General features: G+C 36.9%; 1 protein-coding gene across 1 annotated transcript in view; it reads right to left on the bottom strand.

The window, feature by feature from the left end:
* AGBL3 (AGBL carboxypeptidase 3) overlaps positions 1-24779 on the bottom strand; it is a 66049-nt gene that overhangs the window by 16502 nt on the left and 24768 nt on the right. The window contains exons 7-13 of the mRNA XM_049782454.1: positions 23661-23823; positions 21989-22115; positions 20981-21081; positions 20626-20738; positions 19426-19492; positions 17795-17881; positions 14368-14425 (exon numbers count right to left, since the gene is read on the bottom strand). Coding sequence (XP_049638411.1) covers positions 14368-14425; positions 17795-17881; positions 19426-19492; positions 20626-20738; positions 20981-21081; positions 21989-22115; positions 23661-23823 — 716 coding nt within the window. The remainder of the gene's footprint in view (positions 1-14367; positions 14426-17794; positions 17882-19425; positions 19493-20625; positions 20739-20980; positions 21082-21988; positions 22116-23660; positions 23824-24779) is intronic.

The following is a 24779-nucleotide window of genomic DNA, read 5'->3' as shown; positions in this document are numbered from 1 at the left end:
TTCCAAATTAACTTTAAGAGTGTTTTATCCATTATTTTGAAAAATGTCATGGATATTTTTATAGAGTTCATTAAATATATACAATGCTGGGGCTGGAGAGATAGCATGGAGGTAAGGCGTTTGCCTTTCATGCAGGAAGTCATGGGTTGGAATCCCGGCGTCCCATATGGTCCCCCGTGCCTGCCAGGAACAATTTCTGAGCCTGGAGCCAGGAATAACCCCTGAGTACTGCCGGGTGTGACCCAAAAACCACAGCAACACACACACACACACACACACACACACACACACGCACACAATGCTTTGTAAAGTATTGCCATTTAAAAAAAACATTAATTCTCCCAATACTTGAGTAGGGTATATGTCTCCATTTCCTTTTATCCTCTTTATTTTTGAAGGCATATTTTGTGAATGAGATTATTTTTTGAATATCCCTTCATTTTCATTATTTGTATATAGAAAAGTCATGGATATTTGTGTATTAACTTTGTAGCCTGCCACTTTACTATACAAATCTGTTGTTTCTAGAAGCTTTTTGGTAAAGTCTTTAGGGTTTCCTAAATATAGTATTATATCATATACAAACAATGAGAGCTTGACTTCTTCATTTCCTATCTGGATGCCCCTGATATATTTTTCTTGCCTGATTTTATGGCAAGTATTTTCAGTACTATATTGAGCACTGCTAAGTGTGGTCAAAGAACCCCCAACCCAACACTTTACTAAATGTGTATTTATTTTATTTTATTTATTTATCTAGATTTTTTTCTTTTTTCTTTTTTTGTTTTTTGGGCCACACCTGGTGACGCTCAGGGGTTACTCTTGGCTATGCACTCAGAAATTGTTCCTGCTTGGGGGACCATATGGGATACTGGGGGCTGGAACCATGGTCTGTCCTAGGTTAGCACATGCAAGGCAGACAGACACCCTACTGCTTGTGCCACTGCTCTGGCCTCTAGTTATTTGGGGCGGGCCACACTTGGCAGTACCCAGGGGCTACTCCTGGATCTGCACTCAGAAATCACTCCTGGAAGGCTCAGGGGACCATGTGTGATGCTGGGGATCAAACCCGGGTCAGTCGTGTGCAAGGCAAACACCCTACCTGCTGTGCTAGCACTCTGGCCCAAGAAGTGTATTTCTATAATTCTACTGAAATGCTTCTGATCAAGACTGTACTCAAATTTTCATGTTATAAAATCCAATAATACATGCATCCCTACAAGATTATCTACAATAAAAGTCAGAGTTATAATTATTCCCTCTATTTGATCACTTAAATTTCCAGGAAAACATTTTCTCTTGGTTTTCCTCCAACCCTTTCATTTTGCTGTTGCCTGTTCTGCAAATCCATAAGTTTTGATGTTCTAGGGACTTGGTCCTTAACTCTCTGCTGTATCTACACTGTTTTAGTAATCTGATCTAGTTTCACTACTTAAAATACTATGAGTTAAGAATTCCCAGATGTGGGGCCGGGTAGGTGGCGCTGGAGGTAAGGTGTCTGCCTTGCAAGCGCTAGCCAAGGAAGGACCTCGGTTCGATCCCCCGGCGTCCCATATGGTCCCCCCAAGCCAGGGGCGATTTCTGAGCACATAGCCAGGAGTAACCCCTGAGCGTCAAACGGGTGTGGCCCAAAAACCAAAAAAAAAAAAAAAAAAAAAAAAAAAAAAAAAAAAGAATTCCCAGATGTATTTCTAAGTCAATTCTCTCTCTCTCTCTCCTCTCTCCTCTTTCTCCTCTCTCTCTCACTTCTCTCTCTCTTTCTCTCTCTCTCTCTCTCTCTCTCTCTCTCTCTCTCTCTCTCTCTCTCAATAAAACCAGATTTTATTTGGAGGTACTGAGAGGAAGGGAAGGGAGAGGATAAGAGAGAGAATAATAAGAAATGGAGAATGTGGGCTTCTTCAAAAGTGGTGAGAGCCCCACTGCACACCAGTCATGAAAGTACGAAAGTCCACATTTCAAGAGGGGACATGCAGAGACCATGTGCAAGGGTTGAATTATAGATTTACATAGCAAATCCATATTCAGAATATTCCTTTAATTTCTCAACAGCATCCCAAAAGCAACATGTCCAAAGTGCAATGCTGCTCCACCTCTGCCCTCACCATCCAGCTAGTATTTTTTAGGCCTCAGATCAATGCCAAGAGCTGTGAACACCTGTGAAACCATCACAATTGACGTCTAGAAAATACCACCATAGCGGTTGGAGAGATGGTGCTAGAGGGTAAGGCGTCTGCTTGCCTTGCAAGCGCTAGCCTAGGACGACCACGGTTTGATCCTCTGGTGTTCCATATGGTCCCCCACCAAGCCAGGGGCTATTTCTGAGCCCATAGCCAGGAGTAACCCCTTAGCGTCAAACGGGTGTGGTCCAAAGAAACAAACAAAAAATAGAAAATACCACCCCAAATGATTACTGTGCACCTTTACTTCACTCTTTCATCCTCTTTTCTCTGTTCCAGCAAACCATCTGTTCTGTCGGTAGATTAGTGTGCAGCATTTCCTATAATTGAGCCCAAGTAAGCATTGGGGCCACATCCATCGCTGCTCAGGGATTACTTTCGGCTCTGAATTCAGGGATCACTCCTGGCAGTGCTCAGGGGACCATATGGGATGCCGAAGATTGAACCCACATTGGTCACATGCAAGGTATGTACTATCACTCTGGTCCCTCTGATTTTTTGGCACTCCAGCACCATGATATTGACAATAATATATGTTGTTTTCATCAATATTTCATTAGTTTTGAAAAAATTCTATTATATGCAAAGAGAATGAATAACATTGAGGTGCTGAAAATAAATCAATTGATGTTTTTCAAGGTTATGTTAAAATAAATTAATTTTCTTCAAATTTAATTCATATAGAAATAAGATAACTTTTTAGAATAAGTAATAATATGTAATTAATATCTGTTCAAAAACTCAGTTCCCATAATCTGGAATTTCAACGATTTATTGATAACTATTACATTTATTAAAATCCTAAATAATAAAAAAAAAACCCACCTTCCACTGGTATCTTTGTCTTTTCAGTCCAAATGGTAGTCTTGTTGCTTAAAGGATTTTTCAAAGATGTCACTTTGAAACAATTTCCATATAATTCAGTGTTCTTGCGTTGAACTGTTTCCTGGTTTGACCTTTTACCAATTTTAAAAAATTGTCTTTGTTGGTCTTTGCTAAGCTTTTGGGAGCTGAAAGAAATTGTATACTGATTTTAGTGACAACAGTAAAATATCTAAGAGTAATCTAATGTCATTTTATATTAGGGATTTCATGCCTTATAGCATGCAAAGTATTCTTACAGCTATTACGTGGACAGGCTTATAATATAGGCAGGATGGCCAATGTTCTTCTATTTTCCATCAAAGAGGAAGTATATATTAGGTAATCAGAGAAGTTAAGCTATTTTCTCAAAAATTCATTGAAGTGGGGCCGGAGAGATAGTATGGAGGTAAGGCGTTTGCCTTTCATGCAGAAGGTCATCAGTTCGAATCCCGGCATCCCATATGGTCCCCTGTGCCTGCCAGGAGCAATTTCTGAGCATAGAGCCAGGAGTAACCCCTGAGCACTGCCAGGTGTGACCCAAAAACCACAAAAAAAAATTCATTGAAGTTAGAAAACCCCATTAATTTTTTTTCACTTTCTCCCCTCCTTTTCTTTAATTGGCTTTTGAGCCACACATGGTGGTACGTGGGCTCGGGTTCTGTGGTTCTGGGGGTTGAATTCAGGTCAGCTCTGTACAAAACAAGTACCCTACCCACTATTAGTATCATTATGGTCCCTTTCTACTTCCTTTTATCATTATAAGTTATTGGATCTTTTCCATTGATATTATAAATAACACACCTAAAAATTAAGTCTTCGTTTAAACAAATCTATTTTAGATCTAGGCATGTCAAAGTAGTTTTTTTGACCCAATTTTCTAGTTTATTTTGGGGGGGTGGGCACAGAACAGTCATTTCAAAAAAACCCAATATATTGAGCTTAAACTAAGTTTTTACTTAACATTTTTCCTCAGGAGGGAGTGTTTGCTGAGCTATACCTGGGGCCTAGTGTCTATTTCTGACTGTGCTAAGGATGATAGCACTGGTAGTGCTTGGAGGACATATGTTGGTCCCAGCAAGGCAAATACATTGCCTCCAGTACTATCTTTGTGGCCCAGAAACTAAGTTTTTAAAAGAAAATGAAGGAAGGAGAAGGAAGGAGAAGGAAGGAGAAGGAAGGAAGGAAGGGAGGGAGGAAGGAAGGAAAGAAGAAAGGAAGAAAAGAAGAAAGAAAGGAAGGAAGGAAGGAAGGAAGGAAGGAAGGAAGGAAGGAAGGAAGGATGGAAGGATGGAAGGATGGAAGGAAGGAAGGAAAAAAGAAGGCAAGGAAGGCAGGCCATGTTTTTTGTACAAATGTTTTTTGCTGTTCAAAAGGTTGTTCATATCATTAATCTTCAGGACAGAGACACTTACCAAGAGTGGTATTTTTGATAAAAGTTACTGATTTACACTAAGTAGTAAGCTAGGCACAGAGGGAGCCACTCATTCTAGCAGTCCCGGGGGTGAGGGTGGAGGATATGGGAGGCAGGACAGGAACAGAGGCGGAGGGAGGACAATTCGGTGATGGAAATTCCCCTGATTCAATGTTAATATGTCCCTAAAATATTACTGTGGATGATATGTAAGCCATTATGATTAAAGGAAAAATTATAAAGAAAGTTACAGATTTAGACAGTACTTAAAACTTATTTATATTACCCATGACTTATCTTTCTATTTCTTTTTTAGGTATTAGTATTATTCTAGTGCTCCAATTGCAATTACAGACAGTAGATACTTATTCATGATAAGATTCTGATTATCTTATCCCAAAAATATTTCTTTTTAAACAGAGAAACTCATAGAATGTAATAACAAACATCTAACTAGATTTTTAAAGGCATCTACAAGGAATAATTTGGAGATACCAAAATTATAGAACCCTTCAAAATCCATCATATGGTCTTTCCTGTGTAATCACATGTATGATTTCCTGACTTAATCACATGTATGTATTACAATATGTAGAATATAAGGAAATGTTAGCAAATGTCACTAATGTTGCTTTAATTCAAATCACTACCCACCATCTTGTAAACCACAGGAGAAGAAGAAATTGTATATAGTTCTCTTACCTCAAGTATCTTTTTACAAGCCAAGAAGGGACTTGTCTAGGCACTTTCACTAAAAAAGAATAAAATTCTAAAATAAAATTTCTAATCTTAGATTTTTAAGATGATCAACTTATTTTCTTGACTGTGACCTCATTCATGTATGCAATATCTAGCTTAACTTCAATTAACCTACTGTTTCATATAGACATATGACATATATCCTTACATATTTTCCTCAAAACTTTTTGAGACTTCCTATCTCAAGACTATCTCTCTAGTCCCTTCTTAAAGCCCTTTAGCTAAATTACTTCAAGATACTAGAAATAGTTATTCAATTGTCTGAACATTGAACATGTGTATATCAGAATCTATTTGATTTCTGATAATAAACTTTTTAAATTTAACACAGTATGGAGACAAAAAATAACATAATAATGATTAAATATTGTACACTTATTATTTTAATATAAATACACTTATTTTAATATAAGTATAAAATAAGGACTTGTTTAGATAAGTTTTGCTTTCCTGTTAAATAAATTATATTATTTAAGAAAAACAAGAATAATACCAGTTAACAGTAATAATAGTTAAAGAATAACACATTAAACAAATTGTATATTTAAGAATATTATAGGGGCCGGAGAGATAGCATGGAGGTAAGGCGTTTGCCTTTCATGCAGGAGGTCATCGGTTCGAATCCCAGCGCCCCATATGGTCCCCTGTGCCTGCCAGGAGCAATTTCTGAGCCTGGAGCCAGAAATAACCCCTGAGCACTGCCGGGTGTGACCCAAAAACCACAAAAAAAAAAAAAAAAGAATATTATAGACATATTTGTAAAATTTTTCAAAATGGCTACAGCATTTCACATTCTCATCAATCAATGTATGAGGGCTTCATGACTTCTTCACATGTTTGCCAAGAGCATTGCCATCTGTATTTTTTTGTTTTTGTTTTTGTTTTGTGGAGATAGGGCAGTTGGGTAACACCTTGCATGACTCAGAGCTACTCCTGTTTCTGGGCTCAGGGTTTTTTCCTGGTTATGTTTTAACGATGTAGTGCTGGAGACTGAACCAGGGTGGGTTGCATGAAAAGCCTTAAGTCCTAAAATATCTCTCCAGCCTATCTGTTTATCACCATCATGGTGGCTATGATGTTGTATCTCATTTTGATTTTGATATTAACTTTCTTGATGATTGAAACGTTGAGAATCTTTTCATGTTCCTATTGAGAGACTATTTATACCATTTGAGAGACTATTTTTTTCAATGTTTAAACATAATCTATTTTTAATTTTTTTTATAATTTTTATTTTGATTATAGTGGTTTACATGTTGACAATAATATTTTAGTTAAATATTTACATAACATCAGGGGGGATTCCCATCACCAAATTGTCCTCCTTTCACCTCCGTTTTTGTCCTATCTCCCATATCCACCTCCCTCACCCCCAGGGCTGCTAGGATATGTGGTCCCCTGTGTACCTATCCCACCACGTAGTAGTCTTGCATCTAATTGGTCTAGGTGAGAGAGACTATTTTTTTTTATCACTGGCCTTTGGAAGTCCTTCATAGATGCCATGTACAAATCACTTAATAAATTCATGATCACAAAAATGTATTTCCCATTCCTTCTTTTTTTTTTTTTTTTGGTTTTGAGCCTCACCAATGAAGCTCAGGGGTTACTCCTGGCTTGGGGAACCATATGGGATGTTGGGACTTGAACCGAGGTCCATCCTGGTTCAGTCGAGTGCAAGGCAAAACACCCTACTGCTGCGCTGTCGCTCCAGCCCACATTTTCACTTTCTTTGGTGTGATTAAGACACAAACATTTGTCTCTGCCGGACCTTTGGGACTGGGGATCATGATTATTGTGCAGGTCATAGTTCAAACCCTAAACTAGGGCTTTTTTATTGGTCCCAAGATGTATACAGTCTGGTCGTGGTTCTAGCAGTCAGTCATCTGTAAATCCCGATCTTGGCTTTTGGACCTACCAAAGGGTGCCAAGACTTCTGGTTTTGTCTTGTCGTTAGTTGGTAAGGTAGGATAATCTGCTCTAAGGTCAAGATGTTCACATTTTCCTCGTTGTCAGGATATCATGTTAGAGCTGGGCCTTGTTGTTGGTCCCGCCGTATTAAGGCTGTCCCGGATGGACATGATCCCCAGTCCCAAAGGTCCGGCAGAGACAATTGTAACGGAATGGGGCTTTTGGAAGCACAAAGAAAGACGCTATCCTAGGTGCCACCCTAGGTTCAGTGCAAAGACCAAGATCACCAACCACAGAAGATGGATTAAAATGACACTGAGGTAACAGAACCTCTAGAACCACAAAGACTGACTTCATCATAAGTCCCACCTCAGGATCTGTGCAGATACTGAGATCTCTAAACACAGAGCAGAAGTCTTCCACACACCAAAAACAAAACAAACAAACAAAAAAAAAAACAAAACAAAAAAACAAAAAACCACCACCGGGAAAGTAAAGGATCCTGAGCAAAGTCTAGAGTTGATCCCATGACAGTATGCTCCAAGGACGGAGAAACCCCATATCTCTTAGGCCAAGTGAATTTCTTTTCAAATGACCCCAATATTTACTGTGCCAGGGCAGGAGAGAAAATACAAAAATACAAAAAGCACAAAACCTTGGTTATTTTTTATATAAATATATATATATTACCTTCATTCCTTATTGTTATTATTATTTTTGATTTACCTATCTATTTTGGTCGATTTCTCTGTTTGGGTGTGATTATTGAAAGTGTTGTCCCCAATTATACTTATTTTTTTCTCTTCCTTTCTTCTCTTTTGTTATGTGCTATGCCATGTTTCTCAATTCAAGACCATGGCGTGATTTTTGTTTGTCTGTTTTTGTTTTTGTTTTGTTTGTTTGTTTGTTTTGTCTGTTCTTTGTGGTGCTTATCGATATAGCTGGAGCCCTCACTGGATATTTGACACTTCTTTTGGTACTAGTGGAGTGTTTCACCTTCTTTTTCTCCATCTCCCAAATTGATGATGAGAGCCTTTAGAAGGACTCCGCCCATTTTTGGGGTATTAGACTCTTACCCCAGTTTATTACTTTTCTCTTTTTCAAACAAAACCACGCAACTTGAACTAGCTAGTCCTACCTCCAGTTAGAAGGGGAAATAAGGGAGGCATCAAGACCAAACAGGTGCAAGACTACTAAGTAGTGGGTTAGATACAGAGGGGACCACATATTCTAGCCGCTCTGGGGTGAGGGAAAAGGAAATGGGAGGTAGGACAGAAACGGAGGTGTAGGGAGGACAACTTGGCGATGGGAATCCCCCCTGATTTTATGTAAATATGTACCTAAAATATTATTGTCAACAATATGTAAGCCACTATGATCAAAATAAAAATTATATTAAAAAAGAAAAGAAAAGAAAAGAAAGACACAAACATTTTTAAATTCGGTGTTGTCTAACTGATTTATTTCCTTTGAGTCTTTTTTAAAACCTTTAATTTTTGCTTAAATTACCTATCTGTTTTTATTAATTTTTAGAGACCACATCTCGTAGTGCTCTGGGATTACTACTCCTGGCTCTGCATTCAGGGATACACTCCTGGCAAGGCATAGGGGAATGTATATTGTGCCAGGAATTCAACTTGGGTCATTTGTATACAAGGAAAGTGCTGTATCCACTGTCTCTCTGGCCCTATCTATTTTTACATGTGGTTTATTTCATTAGAGACCTTAATATGTCACTCTAGGTATTTCAGATTCATGCATATTAATTCTAAAATTAGTTTCACACTGGAGTCTGATAAAAATGACAGCTAGACTTCTTCAGCTTGTATATATTTTTGCTTTTTTTTTAATTCCTTATTTTGTTATTGTTGGAAACAGGTTAACGAGTAATAGGAACTGAGGTTAACAGCTTCACACTTTAGGGCTCTATGTTAGTGTGACCCCAAACTTGGACTATGTTTAATGTCCAAAGCCAAAGTTGGTGCCAAAGCCTTAGATCTGCCATATGGGAGAGCCATTATGTTTGTTTTCATTACTTCAGAGGAAGTAATGAAAGCAATGAAGTTTTTAAAAAAAATTTTTAAGTTAAAAACTTTTCAAGTCAGCAAATTTTGAGTGTTAAGGCTCTTCTACTCTTTTGTTTTATACTAATAAAAAGGATGGAATGGATAGGTACATATGTTTTTATTTATTTGTTTGTTTTTTGTTTATTGGGCCACACTCAGTGATCCTCAGGGGTTACTACTCCTGGCTATAGACTCGGAAATTGCTCCTGGCTCGGGGACCATATGGGACACCAGGGAATCAAACCACAGTTCGTCCTAGGTCAGCTGTGTGCAAGGCAAACGCCCTACTGCTGTGTCACCACTCTGATCCCAGTACATATGTTTTTTGACTCATCATAAAAAGTACTTTCTCAATGCAATGGCCTCCAGAAACAGGATGAACCATAGGTGAAATTTGGTAAAGTACCAAAGCATCAAAGACTGGATGAGATTGGGGGCCAGAGAGATAGCATGAAGGTAGTGCGTTTGCCTTGCATGCAGAAGGACGGTGGTTCCAATCCCAGCATCTCATATGGTCCCCCAAGCCTGCCAGGAGAGATTTCTGAGCATAGAGCCAGGAGTAACCCCTGAGAGCTGGTGGGTGTGACCCAAAAACAAAAAGACAAAAACAAAAACAAAAAAAGATTGGATGAGACTGAAACCTGCAATATGTGGGAAAAGTGAAATTAGTATTTTTATGGCTTTTTTCTGCTTTAATAGTCAGTGAGATAGGAATAAAAAGATTAGGTAATAAGGTGAAAATGACTGTTTTGGAGTAAACCAAAAATTACAAGAAAACAAATGAACAAACTAACATATTAACACATTTTCACTGGTGCCATTTCTTCCTTTTTGTGGGGAGGGCACACCAGTGACACTCAGGGGTTACTACTGGCTATATGCTCAGAAATTGATCCTGGCTTGAGGGACCAAATGGGATGCTGGGGATCGAACTGAGGCTCATCCTGGGTCAGCCACATGCCAGGCAAATACCCTACCACTGTGCTATTGTGTCCATCCATTGGTGGACACATCCATTGGTGCCATTTCTATGTATTCTAGAGGTAGAGAAAAAAATTAAAATTTGAGATTCAAAATTGTCTGGCTATCTAATTTGAAGATCATCAAATTTCCTATAGTAGATCTTGGTCAGATGCATATTCATTAATTAGCTCCCATTCAGAGAGGTGACCACTAACTTTTTCTTATTATTCCTTTTTTACTCACCCAAAGATTGATTAGCTCTTATGAAAAAAATCAAATATACAATCATCTGATTTATTGTCTTATTTCTAAAAAAAAAGAGGATTAAATATCATTAGTACTTGGAAAATAACTGATTCTTTTATTTTTTTATTTTTTATTTTTATTTTTTTGGTTTTTGGGCCACACCCAGTGGTGCTCAGGGGTTACTCCTGGCTGTCTGCTCAGAAATAGTTCCTGGCAGGCACGGGGGACTATATGGGACACCGGGATTCAAACCAACCACCTTTGGTCCTAGATCGGCTGCTTGCAAGGCAAACGCCGCTGTGCTATCTCTCCGGGCCCATGATTCTTTTATATTTTTAACTTTGTAAATGAATTCCATAATCAGTAGTTTAGTTCAATGAATCATACAAATTGTCAAAATTTTGAATTTTTTTGCATGCTTATTTATAGCAAAAGTCTAAAAACTCTCATACCCTATGGGTGAGCAATTCCTTTTTAGAAATCTATTATAAATAAATAAGAAAAATACAGTTTCAAGTTCATTATTATTTACAATAATATAACCTGAACATAGTATAGTGAGTAGGGTACTTGCCTTGAACATAGCTAACCTGAGTTCTGGTTTGATTTCTGGTACCACATATGATCTCCTGCCCTGTCAGAAATGATCTCTGAGCACAAAGCCAGGAGTAAGCCCTGAGCATTTCTGAGTGTAGCCCCAAATCACCCATCCCACCAAAAAACAGAGGTAGCTAAATAAATGATTGGTCATGGTTGCTATTATAATGATATATGTTTCATGAAACAAAAAGTGTTTTCTACTTTCTATTATCATATAAAGAAATTTATACTCTATTGGAACAAAATATAGATACAAAACACAATTGGCTGTGTGATTAACATGACTATATGTAAAAGAGCCTAAAGTATTCTAAAGGGTGCTCTTTATTTATAATATTTTGGTATTAAATTTTAAAGAGAATAATATATGTTATATATATAAATGACTAATTTGTTTTCCTGATCATTACATTATTAGAAAGAAGTTAATTAAGGTTCAAGTGATGTAATTATTTTAATTACAGTAGAATTCTCTCCTCCTTTGATGTGGTTTTTTACTCTCATTATATTTTTAATTAGCCTGTTATAATCTAATTGAATAATAATGTATATATGGATGTGTCTATATAATTAGATTTTTAGAAGTAAGTTTGGTAGAAACATATTAATATACATCCATATTTAACAATAATTATAGGTAAAATTTAAATAGTGCTTAAATTATATATTGTTCAAGACTCAGGCCAAGATAAAGAAGTAAAAATTGAAAAACATATCAAAATTGTTAGAAGGGGATTAATGAAAATGAGAATGAAAATAAATTCATCTCAACCAAAGATTGCAACCCTTGATGAGAATGTATACAAGCATCATAACCAGAGGAATAAAAACTTAGAGAACATCTCAACTGAGTGTATACACACACCTGATTGTGTGATCACCTGAAAAGTATCACAGCTAAAATGTGTGACACCATTCATGCATGTGTGAACCCCTGAACAACACAATATCAACAATGAAGGGATGGGGAAATTGAGGGGAATAGAAAATAAAATGAAACTTCAAATAAATATGTATAAATCAACCAAATAAGTGAAAGATGTGTATAATAAAACTAAAAGCTTGGGGCTGGAGAGACAGTACAGCAGGTAGGGGCCAACCTGGGTTTGATTCCTAGTACCACTCAGAACATCAGAAATAGATCTTCACATAGATGGAATTAACTTATGACAAAGCTAGTTAACAGAAAATAAAGCCTTTACAATAAACCACTGAACAAACCACTTTGAAAAGTATGAAATAGATATTATCTCACACCATGCAAAAAGTCAATGCAGAATGCATTAGGGACTTGAATGTTAGACCTCCTACTTAAAAAACTACACTGAAGAAAATATAGGCAAAACATTTCACAGGGGGCCAGAGTGATAGTACAGTGTGTTTGCCTTGCATGTGAACAGACCCAGGTTGAAATCCAACACCTTTTATAAATCACAAAGTGTCATCAGGAGTGATCCCTGAGCACAGAATCAGGAGTAACCTGTAAGCACCACTGGGTATAGCCCCAAACAAAACAAAAACCACCACCACCACCAAAACCAAAAGCCTTAGTTCATTTCAGTGGTGTCTCTGGGGAGAACAAAATAAAAGGAAAACAAAATAAATATGTATTTCATCAAATCAAAAACATGTATAGTAAAAGAAACCATCATTAAACTAAACAAATATTCTACTGAATGGGAAAAATATTCACACAGAAATCTTTCAAAGGGCTAATATACAAGACATGAGAAATGGGGGACATTGGTGATGGGAATGTTGCATTGATGAAGGGGAGTGTTCTTTATATGACTGAAACCCAACTACAATCATGTCTGTAATCAAGGTACTTAAATAAATATATAAAAAATTAATAATGGTCTCTAGAAATATGATCTAGAAATATGATCCAGCAATTCAGCTCCAGGGTATCTGAAGAGCACCCCAAAAATAATAAAAAATATATACACCTACCTTCACTATAGGGAAGACCTGTTAGCAATTCAAGTATGTTACAATAAATAGATGAGAAGATGAGATGAAATCTCATGAAGATGAAGAAGCCATGATACATATACACAGTAGGCTACCTTTTAGCTATTAGAAAAGATGAAACCTTGCCGTTTGCCACAAAGCAAACCTGGAGGAATTGGAGGGGATCATGTTAAGTGAATTAAGCTGAAGAGAAAAATATCAAATAGCTTTTCAGTCATGTGGAGTTTAAAGAAAAAACCAAAGGCATTGACTATGGCCAGTGAAAAAAGACCCCCAGACTCTGAAATTTTGTGTCTGAGATTATGTGACTGAGTTTATGAAGGAGATTGAAAGGATTGAAAGATCCAGTGAACTGTGAAGGGATCTTGATATGTTGTACTTTTTGTTTTGTTTTGGACCTATATCCTGTGGGATATTCGTGGGATATTCATGGCAGGAATTGAGGGAACTATATAGGGTGCTGGTGACTGAACCTGGGTGAGCTACATGCAAGGCAAGTGCCTTAATTCCTGGACTATCTCTCTGGCTCAAAATATTGACACTTTGATGTAAGTGTAGGGAATGAATTCATTAAAATTAACCATCTTTACCAATTAATGTTGTTTCAATTAGAATAAAATAAAACTAATAAACCAGAAATTTTATCAAGTCAGAAATACATGCTTAAGTTAAAATCAGGGGGCCAGAGAGATAGCATTTGCCTTTCATGTAGAAGGTCATTGGTTCAAATCCCAGCATCTCATATGGTCTCCTGAGCCTGCCAGGAGCGATTTCTGAGTGTGGAGCCAGGAGTAACCCTTGAGCACTGCCGGGTGTGACCCAAAAACAAAAAACAAAAAGCAAAAGAACCAAAAAAAAAGTTAAAATCAGATTTACTAGATAGATCTTGATTGCTTATTTTCAATTCTCTTGTGGGATTAACTGCTACTACATTATCAAATGGAAAAACCAAAATGATTTGTAAAACAAGAAATCCTTATATAGGTTTAAGAAAAACATTTCAAGTCAAGAATATCCCTTAAGGGGCTGGAGAGATAGCATGAAGGTAAGGCATTTGCCTTGCATGCAGAAGGACGGAGGTTCGAATCCCAGCATTCCATATGGTCCCCCGAGCGATTTCTGAGCATAGAGCCAGGAGTAACCCCTGAGTGCTGCTGAGTATGACCCCTTCCCCCCCCAAAAAAAACCCCAAGAAAGAAAACAAACAAACAAAAAACACAAAAGAATATCTCTCAAGAACAAGCTCCATTCCCATGGACCCACCCACTTACTGAATTTCTGCAAATAGGCCCACGAAAGCAACTGACCACTTCTTTCTCTGAGTTCTCTTATGATCTGACCACACTACTGTATTGCATTTTTCCTTAGGACTTCACCAGACATAGAAGCAGGACATTACCTTTTGCATCAGAATCTGATTCTTTGTCTTTTTGCATTAAATTTCTTTTATCATAAACCTGATGAGACACAGAACCAGAAGGGAAACAATACCGTTAAAAATATGCAGTTGGGGGGGCCCGGAGAGATAGCACAGCGGTGTTTGCCTTGCAAGCAGCCGATCCAGGACCAAAGGTGGTTGGTTCGAATCCCGGTGTCCCATATGGTCCCCCGTGCCTGCCAGGAGCTATTTCTGAGCAGACAGCCAGGAGTAACCCCTGAGCATCACCGGGTGTGGCCCAAAAACCAAAAACCAAAAACCAAAACAAAACAAAAAATGCAGTTGGGAGTCAGAGCGGTGGAGCAGTGATAGGGCGTTTGCCTTGCATGCGGCTGACTATGGTTCGATCCCCCGGTGTCCCAAATGGTTCTCCAAGCCAGGAGCGATTTCTGAGTGCATAGCCAGGAGTAACCCCTGAGTGTCACTGGGTGTGGCCCCAAAACAAAATCAAAACAAAACAAAAAAGCACCCTAAAACCAAAAAGAAAAAATCAAACATGCAGTTGTTTGCTTGCTTTTCTCCCCACCCCTTAATTATGAAGATACATTCTAGAAATATGTGCTTTTGTTTTTTTGCATTGTGAAAAGGCCACAGCATGTTAATTCCATGACCCTCCATGTATATGGGAGGTCCTATAGTAATAATGTTACACATATGGCCTATATTTGACATTTTTAGGACAACCAAAGTGTCAAAGAGTAGATAGCTGGATAGAAATGCAGTGGAATACACACGCACACACACACACACACACACACACACACACACACACACACAATGTAAACTGTTTGGCTATATGAGAAAATATGAAATCATGCAACCTGTTGCCATATGGATGAAACTGGAGGATATCATACTAAATTATTGTAATTTTTGCTCTATAAGATGCACATAGTTTTTAGACACTCTCCTCCCCTGCACCCAGGCTTCAGCTTCATGTGGCATTCACTCCATAAGACACACTTTGGGCGGGGGGGTGAGTTTTATGGTATGAAAAATACGGTAAGTCAGTCAGAAAGAGAGGGACAGATACAGATGACCTTTCTTAGATGTAAGATGTAAAGAAAGCAGAATGGGAATAGTGAAAGGTCACAGACAACAAAAACAGAAAATCTGAGAGCTGGTCTTCTTCAAAACTGAGCTTACCTAAGGGCATGGGCAGGAGAGGATCCTGAGACAATGGTGGAAGGAAGTGGACATTTTGGTGGAGGACATAGAGCTGAAACATTGTATGCATGAAACTTGTCGTTGACAGCATTGTTAATTAATGATGCCCCAATTAAAAAATAAAATACACTGAAAGACCCAGAACTGTAGCTCACTTTACTTTCTGGTCCTTGACCTCTATGAGTGGTACGTGGATGTCACTTAGGATAATAAGGTAGATTTCATTTCTTCCCTTTGGTTAATCTGTCTAATGTTAATTTGATTATTCCAGTTCAAGAAGTAGTACAAAGATGAATAGTTCTCCATATTTTGATGAACTTCTCATGTCATTCTCAGCTTTTTATGAGCTGATGGCCTTACTTGGAAAAGAGCTCTTTTGGTGCTGTGGACAGGGGTAGCTGTGTTCTTGGGTGCACCAGTCTGGGTTGGAGTTTCATCCTTATATAATGGGAGGGTAGTGAGCAATCAGTCCTGATTCAATACCAAAGGCTGCACATTTTAACCTAACCAAAATTTAATAGTTTATTCTGAGCAGATGGTTTTCTTTTTCATTTGCTGTAGGCCTCTAGAATAATCTCCAGGGACTTCAGAAAGGGTTAAAAATAACTTTTGCTAATTATTGCCAATGAGTGGGCTTTCTAAATACCTCATGCTAAAACTGTTGTAGCTGATCTCTTAGAACTACTTACTCTTTTAAACTTTAGAATTGCCATTTTATTTTTCTTGGTTTTAATTCATTTCTTATAGATATCCTGGAAACATCTTTGTAAGGTGCCTCAAATATTTTATAAAATAAGCTAAGTGAAATTAAAAAATTGCTTATTTGTAAGATATGCCTCTCTTCTGTTAAAGTTAAGGTACTTCTGTGAATAGTAAATTATATACTCGAGTATAAGCCAACCTGAGCATAAGCTCCCCCCTGCCCGCCAATTTTACCCTAAAAACTGGGAAAACAGTGACTCGAGTATATGCTGAGGTGGAAAATGCAGCAGCCACTGGTAAATTTCAAAAATAAAAATATATGCCCAAATCATGTTTTTCAATATTTATTGCTAAAGAAAAACTGTAAAGTAGCAACAATAACTTTAAAACTTTGAATAAAGTGCAGAAAACCATAGCTTAACAGGTAATCAAGCTAAATCACAAAGGTTAAAATCCTTCAAAACTGGATTCCTCCTCCTCCTCATCTGTATGTCCAAACAGAGTTCAGCTGTATCTGAGGTGAGGGCATCAGCATAGACATTGTCATCATCACATCTAAATTCACAGATATCGTCATCACTGCTTTCGGTCTCATACAAAGGGCAGAATATTGTGGGTTAAATAGTTCAGTGGCATCCAGTTCAGTTCAGTTCAATTCAGCCCTATCTCTTCAGCTCAGCCTCGACTTGTGGACTGACCTGAAGCACCGCCCGCTCCAGCAGACGGCAGAATCGACTGGAGACGATGTGCACTGTGCGCACATCAAATCAAATAACCTGTATGACCCAAGTATAAGCCGAGTTCGGGGGTTTTCAGCACAAATTTTGTACCAAAAATCTCGGCTTCTACTCGAGTATATACGGTAAGCAAATTTTTCTTTTTCATTTTTTTTTCTTTTTTTTAGCCATACTTCTCAATACTTAGGTGCTATTCCTGGGTCTGTATTTAGGAATGAACCTTGATCATGTGTGGTATCAAAATTCAAACCAGGATCAACTGAATGCAAGGCAAAAACCTTCCCTCTTGTACTTTCTTTCCAATTAGGTTAAGAACTATTTTCTGGGAGAAGGGGCCGGGCGGTGGCGCTGGAGGTAAGGTGCCTGCCTTGCCTGCGCTAGCCTAGGACGGACCGCTGTTCGATCCCCCGGCGTCCCATATGGTCCCCCAAGAAGCCAGGAGCAACTTCTGAGCACATAGCGAGGAGTAACCCCTGAGCGTCACAGGGTGTGGCCCAAAAAAAAAAAAAACAAAAAACAAAAACAAAAATAAAAAAAAAAACTGAAGTCAAAGAGGATATCTGACATTTCAATTCATAATCATCATTGCCATATAATCGTTGATTGTTGCTCCCTGATTTTAAGTAACACTGGGACAGCTTTTTTTTTAAAAAAAACTTTGAATAATGAGCACATTTGCAGGGCATGACAATCTTTTGTAATTATGGCAGTGAAATGTGGTGTCTTGACAATCTCTTGAGGTTTTCAAAAGGCTGTTAACAAGTAGATCAATGGCTAGTTACCTCCAGCTCTTCTCTAAAATCTTGATTTCTTGTCAAGGAAGAATTTCTTTGCCTTTTTGTTTTTAGATGTTTTTTGCTATTTTTTATCTAGGTAAAAGAAACATACATACAATCAACATCAAAGACAGTCCATGCATACTAGCCTAATTTGAGACATAGACATAGACATAGACTATAGAAGATGGAGAAGTTCTTTTCCTAGTCTTTCCAATAAACAGATACCTAAATACTCTGGGTATCATAAATAGAAATTACATGAGGCTCTCAGGGTAGAAAGAAAAGGGAAGAAGTCTGGTGAGGAATCTTAAGAACAGTGAAGCAGCATGACTGGATAGCTTCTGGGTTTTGTTTTTGTTTCTGCCTCAGATATCACAGACTTTGAGCAAATCAGAAATGCCCATCATGGGGCCGGGCGGTGGCGCTAAAGGTAAGGTGCCTGCCTTGCCTGCGCTAGCCTTGGACGAACCGCGGTTCGATCCCCCGGTGTCCCATATGGTCCCCCAAGCCAGGAGCAACTTCTGAGCACATAGCCAGGAGTAACCCCTGAGCGTTACTGGGTGTGGCCCAAAAACCAAAAAAAAAAAAAAAAAAAGAAATGCCCATCATGAATAACTTTTCAAATTAGAATAAAAAAAGCTATCAATGTAAGCATGTAAGGAACTAAGTGAGCTCCAAGGAATGTGAACTAAAAAAGAATCCCTTGACATTTTATCATCAAATCAAAGTAAAGGGGAGAGAGATAGATAGAGAGAGAGAGAGAGAGAGAGAGAGAGAGAGAGAGAGAGAGAGAGAGAGAGAGAGAGAGAGAGAGAGAGAGAGAGAATCTTTGAGTAACAAGATAAAAAACAAACTTATGCAAGAGATCTTCAATAAGCTCTTGTTAGAGACTTCGGAGGCCAAAAGATACAGTGTCAATATATTCAAAGTTCTTAAAGTACAAAAAAAGTGCTCAAGTTCAGGGAAAAATGAAGACAGTCTCAGATTAACAAACCAACAAACAGGAGGACAGTCTTGTGGAATAGTGCTGTCAAGGATTGACAGTTTATAAAATTTTAATAAGCCAGAATAAAAGGGAAAGGTTTTATTTTCTTTTATTTTTTTTATATTTGGGGGCCACATCTGACCTTGAGCAGGGTCTATTCCTGACTTGGTGCTCTATAAATCACGTGGTGCTAGGGATAGAATTTAGGCCTCCATCATGCAGAGCATATGCTTTGGCTCTTTGAGTCATCTTCCTGGCTTGAGAACATTTTGTTTTGTTTTGTTTTCATTTTGTTCACAACTCTTAGTTCCAATATGCATTTGCAGCTTGGTAAATAGTTGTGTAAGAAGTGAAAAAAATGAATATTCAGCTAGCAGTCAGATCTGTTAATATCACTGACAAATGATGTGGCTTTTGAGAATTTAATATCTCTGAATCTTAACTGTTCTCATCAATAAACCCAAAAGGAGAGAATATTCTATGAAGATATGAAATAGATAGAAAATGATTATTACCAGACAGTACTATTACTATACTTTTACTATTATCACTATACAAAATTATTTCATTTGCATCTTGCCTAATTGTCAGTCACAATAAGAAGAGTACCTACTTAATACATACAGAGCTTAGAAAATTTCAGTCATACCTGAGAAGCTATCTTGAGGAGGTAAGGTGGAGAGTCATTTGATTCTGAACTGTCAGAGCCGTGGCTACTACAAAAAAAATTTTTTTAGCATTACAGAATGTTCGTGTGGCATTTTAATATCACAACTATTATTTTTGCTTTATTATCCTACTGAAACAATAGAAATATTTCAAAGTCCATCTTATTTACAAAGGTGGTATAGATATTCGATAGTTATATACATCTTAATGACTGATCTTGATTGGAATACATCAACATAAACAAATCCTTGGGGGCCGGAGAGATAGCATGGAGGTAAGGCGTTTGCCTTTCATGCAGGAGGTCATTGGTTCGAATCCCGGCGCCCCATATGGTCCCCTGTGCCTGCCAGGAGCAATTTCTGAGCCTGGAGCCAGGAATAACCCCTGAGCACTGCCGGGTGTGACCCAAAAACCACAAAAAAAAATAAATAAAAATAAAAAATAAACAAATCCTTAAGTTAAAAATGATAGTTTCCATCTAAAAACAAACTTATTTGCTACACTGGAGGTTGAAGGGGAACTAATTCAGTTTCTGAAAATCATAAATAAATGGGGGCATCAGATATTTGTCCATCCTTTTTTTAGGAATTGGAATAATTTTTTTTGTTTTATTTTGTTTTCTGCCACACCCGTTGATGCTCAGGGGTTACTCCTGGCTATGCAGTCACAAATCACTCCTGGCGTGGGGGACCATATGGGACACTAGGGGATCGAGCCGCTGTCTGTCCTAGGCTAGCACATGCAAGGTGCTAGCCTTACTGCTTACTGCTTGCGCCTTACTGCTTGCACTATCGCTCTGACCCCTGGATTAAAATTTTTATCTTTCTTCTTTTGATAGCAATCCCTTAACACTGAATCATGTACCTATTATTCATTAATTTTAAAGTGCTTATGTGCATCTATAAATATTAGTTATAATTTAAAATACGGATTTTAATGGTGATTGTTGCATTTAAAGTATGCATATGCTTTTACATGTAGTAATATAGTAGGTTTTCATTTAATATTGCTTAGTAATGAATCAATAAAGTTTGATTAATAAATGTTTGTGGGAAAAATACATTCCATCGATAGACAAGATTTTCAGTTTAGACTTGTAATTATATACACTGTGCTATTATAGAGCATAGTAAACCATTACAACAAATTATATTATTTTACATACTATGTCCAGACTTACCTAGACTCTAGATCCAAGGAAATTTCTTTCAGAGAAGTATCTGAATCATCTAAGACTTTATCCAAGTTTATATGTTTTTCCATTTCTTCCAATTCTTTTAGGCATTGGTAATACTTATGGGAAAAATGATTAATTAGATAATGATAAAAATAACTGCTTCCAAATTAAATGAACTGAATATTTATAAAAATCTGTAATAATATATACTAATACTTAAGGTACCATCTCTCCCTGCTTCCTAGTTTTGAAACACTGACAGAATGGTGAAGGGATCAATTGCTTTAGGTCAATAATGGGCTGTTTATGTTATGTTATAAACTGGAGGCTGATGCATCACCAAGTGGACTTTTCTTACCTTAGCCCGATCAGGATCACAATAATCCAAGAGAGAATCACAAAAATGATATCCCATTGACTCCAGGTCTTTTGTGTTGAAATGAGTACCTCGTTTACTACCTAAAACATCAGTAAGTTTATCTCAGCGGGTAGGCCTAAATTACAAAACAGATAGGACAAGCAAAATATCCACTGCGATTTCAATTCCTGTTCTCTCTAATTTCTTTCTCTAGATAGGTTACTTATGTTTTCCTCATAGTCTCTTCACTACCTAGTTCAAAGCTTATTAGGTTTGAACCTAGTTGGTTCAAACTGATAGGTTAGTCTTTTATAAGGCAGATTCATTAATTATGTTATGGAATTCTTGTATAGCAGTTATAAATATACTGATAATAAGATAGAGAAAAACTTGAATATCGCAAGAGTTTTCATCACTACTAATAGTGTTTTTAATTTTAAAATGCTTTAAAATGTAGCCAGATTTTACACATATGGGTTTCTAGAAATTCCTTTGAATTAATATTTTCTGACATGATGATCATCTTAATATGAAGTAATATAAGTACAACAGGCGATTAATAATTTAAGTGACATTAGACAGCACACTTTTATTTAATTCAAAAAAACAAAGAATTTCCATTAAAATATAACAAAAAACAATGAAGTCTATTTTTGCCTTGCAAATAGAAAATCCTTTAAAAATTCTTTTGACCTGATATTTTAACTATGAGCATTGTTTTTTAATTAAAATTGTTAGAATCATTTCCTGTTTATAAAAAACAAACTAGGTATTCTATTTATATGCTAAAACTTTCTTTTCTAAACAAAAAATACGATTTACAGATACAAACATGTACTGTGAGCTTTTTCATTCAATCTATTGATTAGGTTAGTTAATCTAATTACTGTATCAGTATTAGGTATGCAGAAAGAAAGGGCTCTCTTATGAGCTATAGCATCTCTACTACTATTTACCTTAAAAATATGTCCTTGATTCCAAGTCATGAATGAGAACGTTTGGCCTTACCCAGAGTAGATCCGCAAAAAGTGGCCTCCATTGTAAAGCTGTTCCTGATTCCCATTCTCCACATTACCACCCTTCCTGTTCCCTCTTTGCTCTTCTGGATATTAAACTTGCAAGCTGAGAATGAAAACTAAAAAGCAAATAAAATGAGTTATTATTTTTCTGTCAACAATGCCTTTATTAAGAAGTAGAACAAAAAAAAATTAAAGTAGCGGTACTAAGGTACTAACACTCTCAGAAGCTTCAAGGGCTGCTTCTATTTCCAGAGCCATAAAAAGAATTCACTTGAGGGTGACATATTTGCATTTTCAGATACTTACATTTTAATTTTGGGCATTATATTTTACTATTTATCTATATATAAGAGGCTTTCAAGACTCTTGATAGTATTGCAACAAAATTCTATGCTATGAACAAGCTATAGAATACAGTGTAAGTATGTTTAGACAAGATATGTGTTGTCTATTATCAGAATAGAATTTGATGCTTTCTTTTTCAAGGAAAGAGTATTTTAAAAGCTGTCCTAAAACAATGGTATAATAGCAGTCTCTACAAAGAATGTGATATTTTATTTTTAAAATAACATACAAAAATATTACCTGTGCTCTATTGTATGAATTTTAACACTTGTATAGATCTGTGTAACCTTTAACCATAATCAGGATAGAGAATTATTCCTTCACTTGTAAAATACTTTTTGATGTTATACTTTTGCTGCAGATGTTTCATTTTATTTTGTAGCTACAGTAGATAGCACTGTTTTAAGTGCTGGTCTCTAATAGCTCCTTGAGTGTATATAGAAATGGTCTCATTTTTGTGTGCCTTTTATACTATAATATTGCTAAATTCGTGATTAGGTCTGAAAGGTTTTTGTGTGAAATTCCTGAAGACAATCTTAAACTTCTGTTATTTCTTCATTTACCATTTATCTGGCATTTTATTTTCAGCCAAGTCAGAAGAGATTGTGCATATTTTATATTAAACCACAATCATAATTTGGGCCAGAATATCAGGTCCAGGGCAAAGAAACAAAAGGTTATGAATTGTTTTGGGTATGAACAAGGAAGGTTATGAACTGTTTTTGGTATAATCAAGTTTCTCAAAGGTAGTAGCAGCAACTGGATGACCTTGAGTCTCACATCATTCTAAACTACATTGAGCATTGATTTTGTACAATATCGCTAGCCTTCATCATTGTTTTCTTCTGTTCCTATGGCTTCTAGGGTGCACAAGCTACCAGTTTACTAGGACCTTTGCTCACTTTTGTGTTTGTGTTTTGCACTCTGACTTGTACTTTTACTTCTTTCTTCCCTGGGCTCTCGGTGCAGGGCTAAATGTCTGCCATTATTTCCCTCTGACACTGGTGAGAACATACAGTATGAGGCTGAATGGATGGGAGAAAGTAGAGAGTCTAGACTGCTTTGATTTTAAGAGGAACACGTCAGTCTTTCATTATTAAGTATGGTGGCAGGATAAAGAACATTTTATTCTGTTTATTTCAAATTACTGGTCAGTAAAATTTGTAGAATTGTTTCTTGTGGTCACTTTATGAACAAGTCAACAGATCAACATATCTAAACAAAAAGAACTTTATGGTGTAAGATTGCCCATTCTTCTGTCTCACGTAGGGAACATTTAGTAAAGTCAAAGTAAAAAAATCACAGAGGATACTTACCTTATCTGGACAATTCTTGCTCAGCATGAGTGGAAAGATGCGTTGCTGTAAATACAATGCTTTGCATCGATCGCTGCCATTACAGCCATACATGAAGATATTCTCTTTCCTACTGTGTCCATGAAGGTCACAATATAAAACAACCTCTCGTTTCTCCATTAATCTACCAAGGACAACAAAGACATTAAGGTCTCCTCTGCAACTTTCTCCAATAAACAAAATTATGGATTTACCAACAAGCATGAATTCCAAATAAATCTATCATATCCTAGCTTTCAATTTTTATTTTTAATATTAACATATAATTTTAGAAACATATGGAATAATTTATTTGCCATAAAGTGTAAATGTTTTAGTCTTCGATAAGTTAGGTATGACTTGCTTTACACCTAAGATTTTCTTTACCGAGATTCTTCTGCTTTATTGCTTGATTTTTTTGTGTACACTCTCACTGTCATAGTTACTCTATAATTCTCATCTTCTTTATTTTGGGGGGCCACAACTGGCAGCCCTCAGGGATTATTCCTGGACCGGCACTCAGAAATCACCCCTGGCAGAATCAGGGGACCATATGGGATGCTGGCGATGGAACCCGGGTTGGCCATGTGCAAGGCAAATGATTATGTCCTACCTGCTCCCGCCCCAGAAGACAAGTAATATTTAACATTAACAAATATGGTAGGGAATATTATTTTAAAAAAATGCTACAAAAGTTTGAATTGATTTTATCCTGATATATTTCTAATAAATAATGTAAAATTTATTAAGTATTATTGAATATTTTAAAGAGTCCAATATTAGCCTAGATAATATAAGCAGTAAATATAAAAGTGCAAAATTATAAAAAATAAACTTGATTGATGAAAGATTTTTTTATAGATTAGAGAAAATTTTCACTTTCTCCTCTTACTTAGTTTCCACTATTATTAGGATATTTCATAACTATGGTACATTGTCAAAATGAAGAAACCAACAAAAAATCATTGTCATTCAACCACAATCTTATTTGGGTTACATTAGCTTTTCCAACAATGGCCTTTTCCACCCTAGAATCCAACCCAGGATACAATGCACTGTCAACTCCCTTTTCATGGTTTGTCATTCTCAGGAAAACAGGGA

This window comes from Suncus etruscus, chromosome 1, assembly GCF_024139225.1.
Source record: "Suncus etruscus isolate mSunEtr1 chromosome 1, mSunEtr1.pri.cur, whole genome shotgun sequence".
Lineage (NCBI taxonomy): Eukaryota > Metazoa > Chordata > Mammalia > Eulipotyphla > Soricidae > Suncus > Suncus etruscus.
Note: the sequence above shows the minus strand (reverse complement) of the source record. Positions and strands in the feature narration are given on the sequence as shown.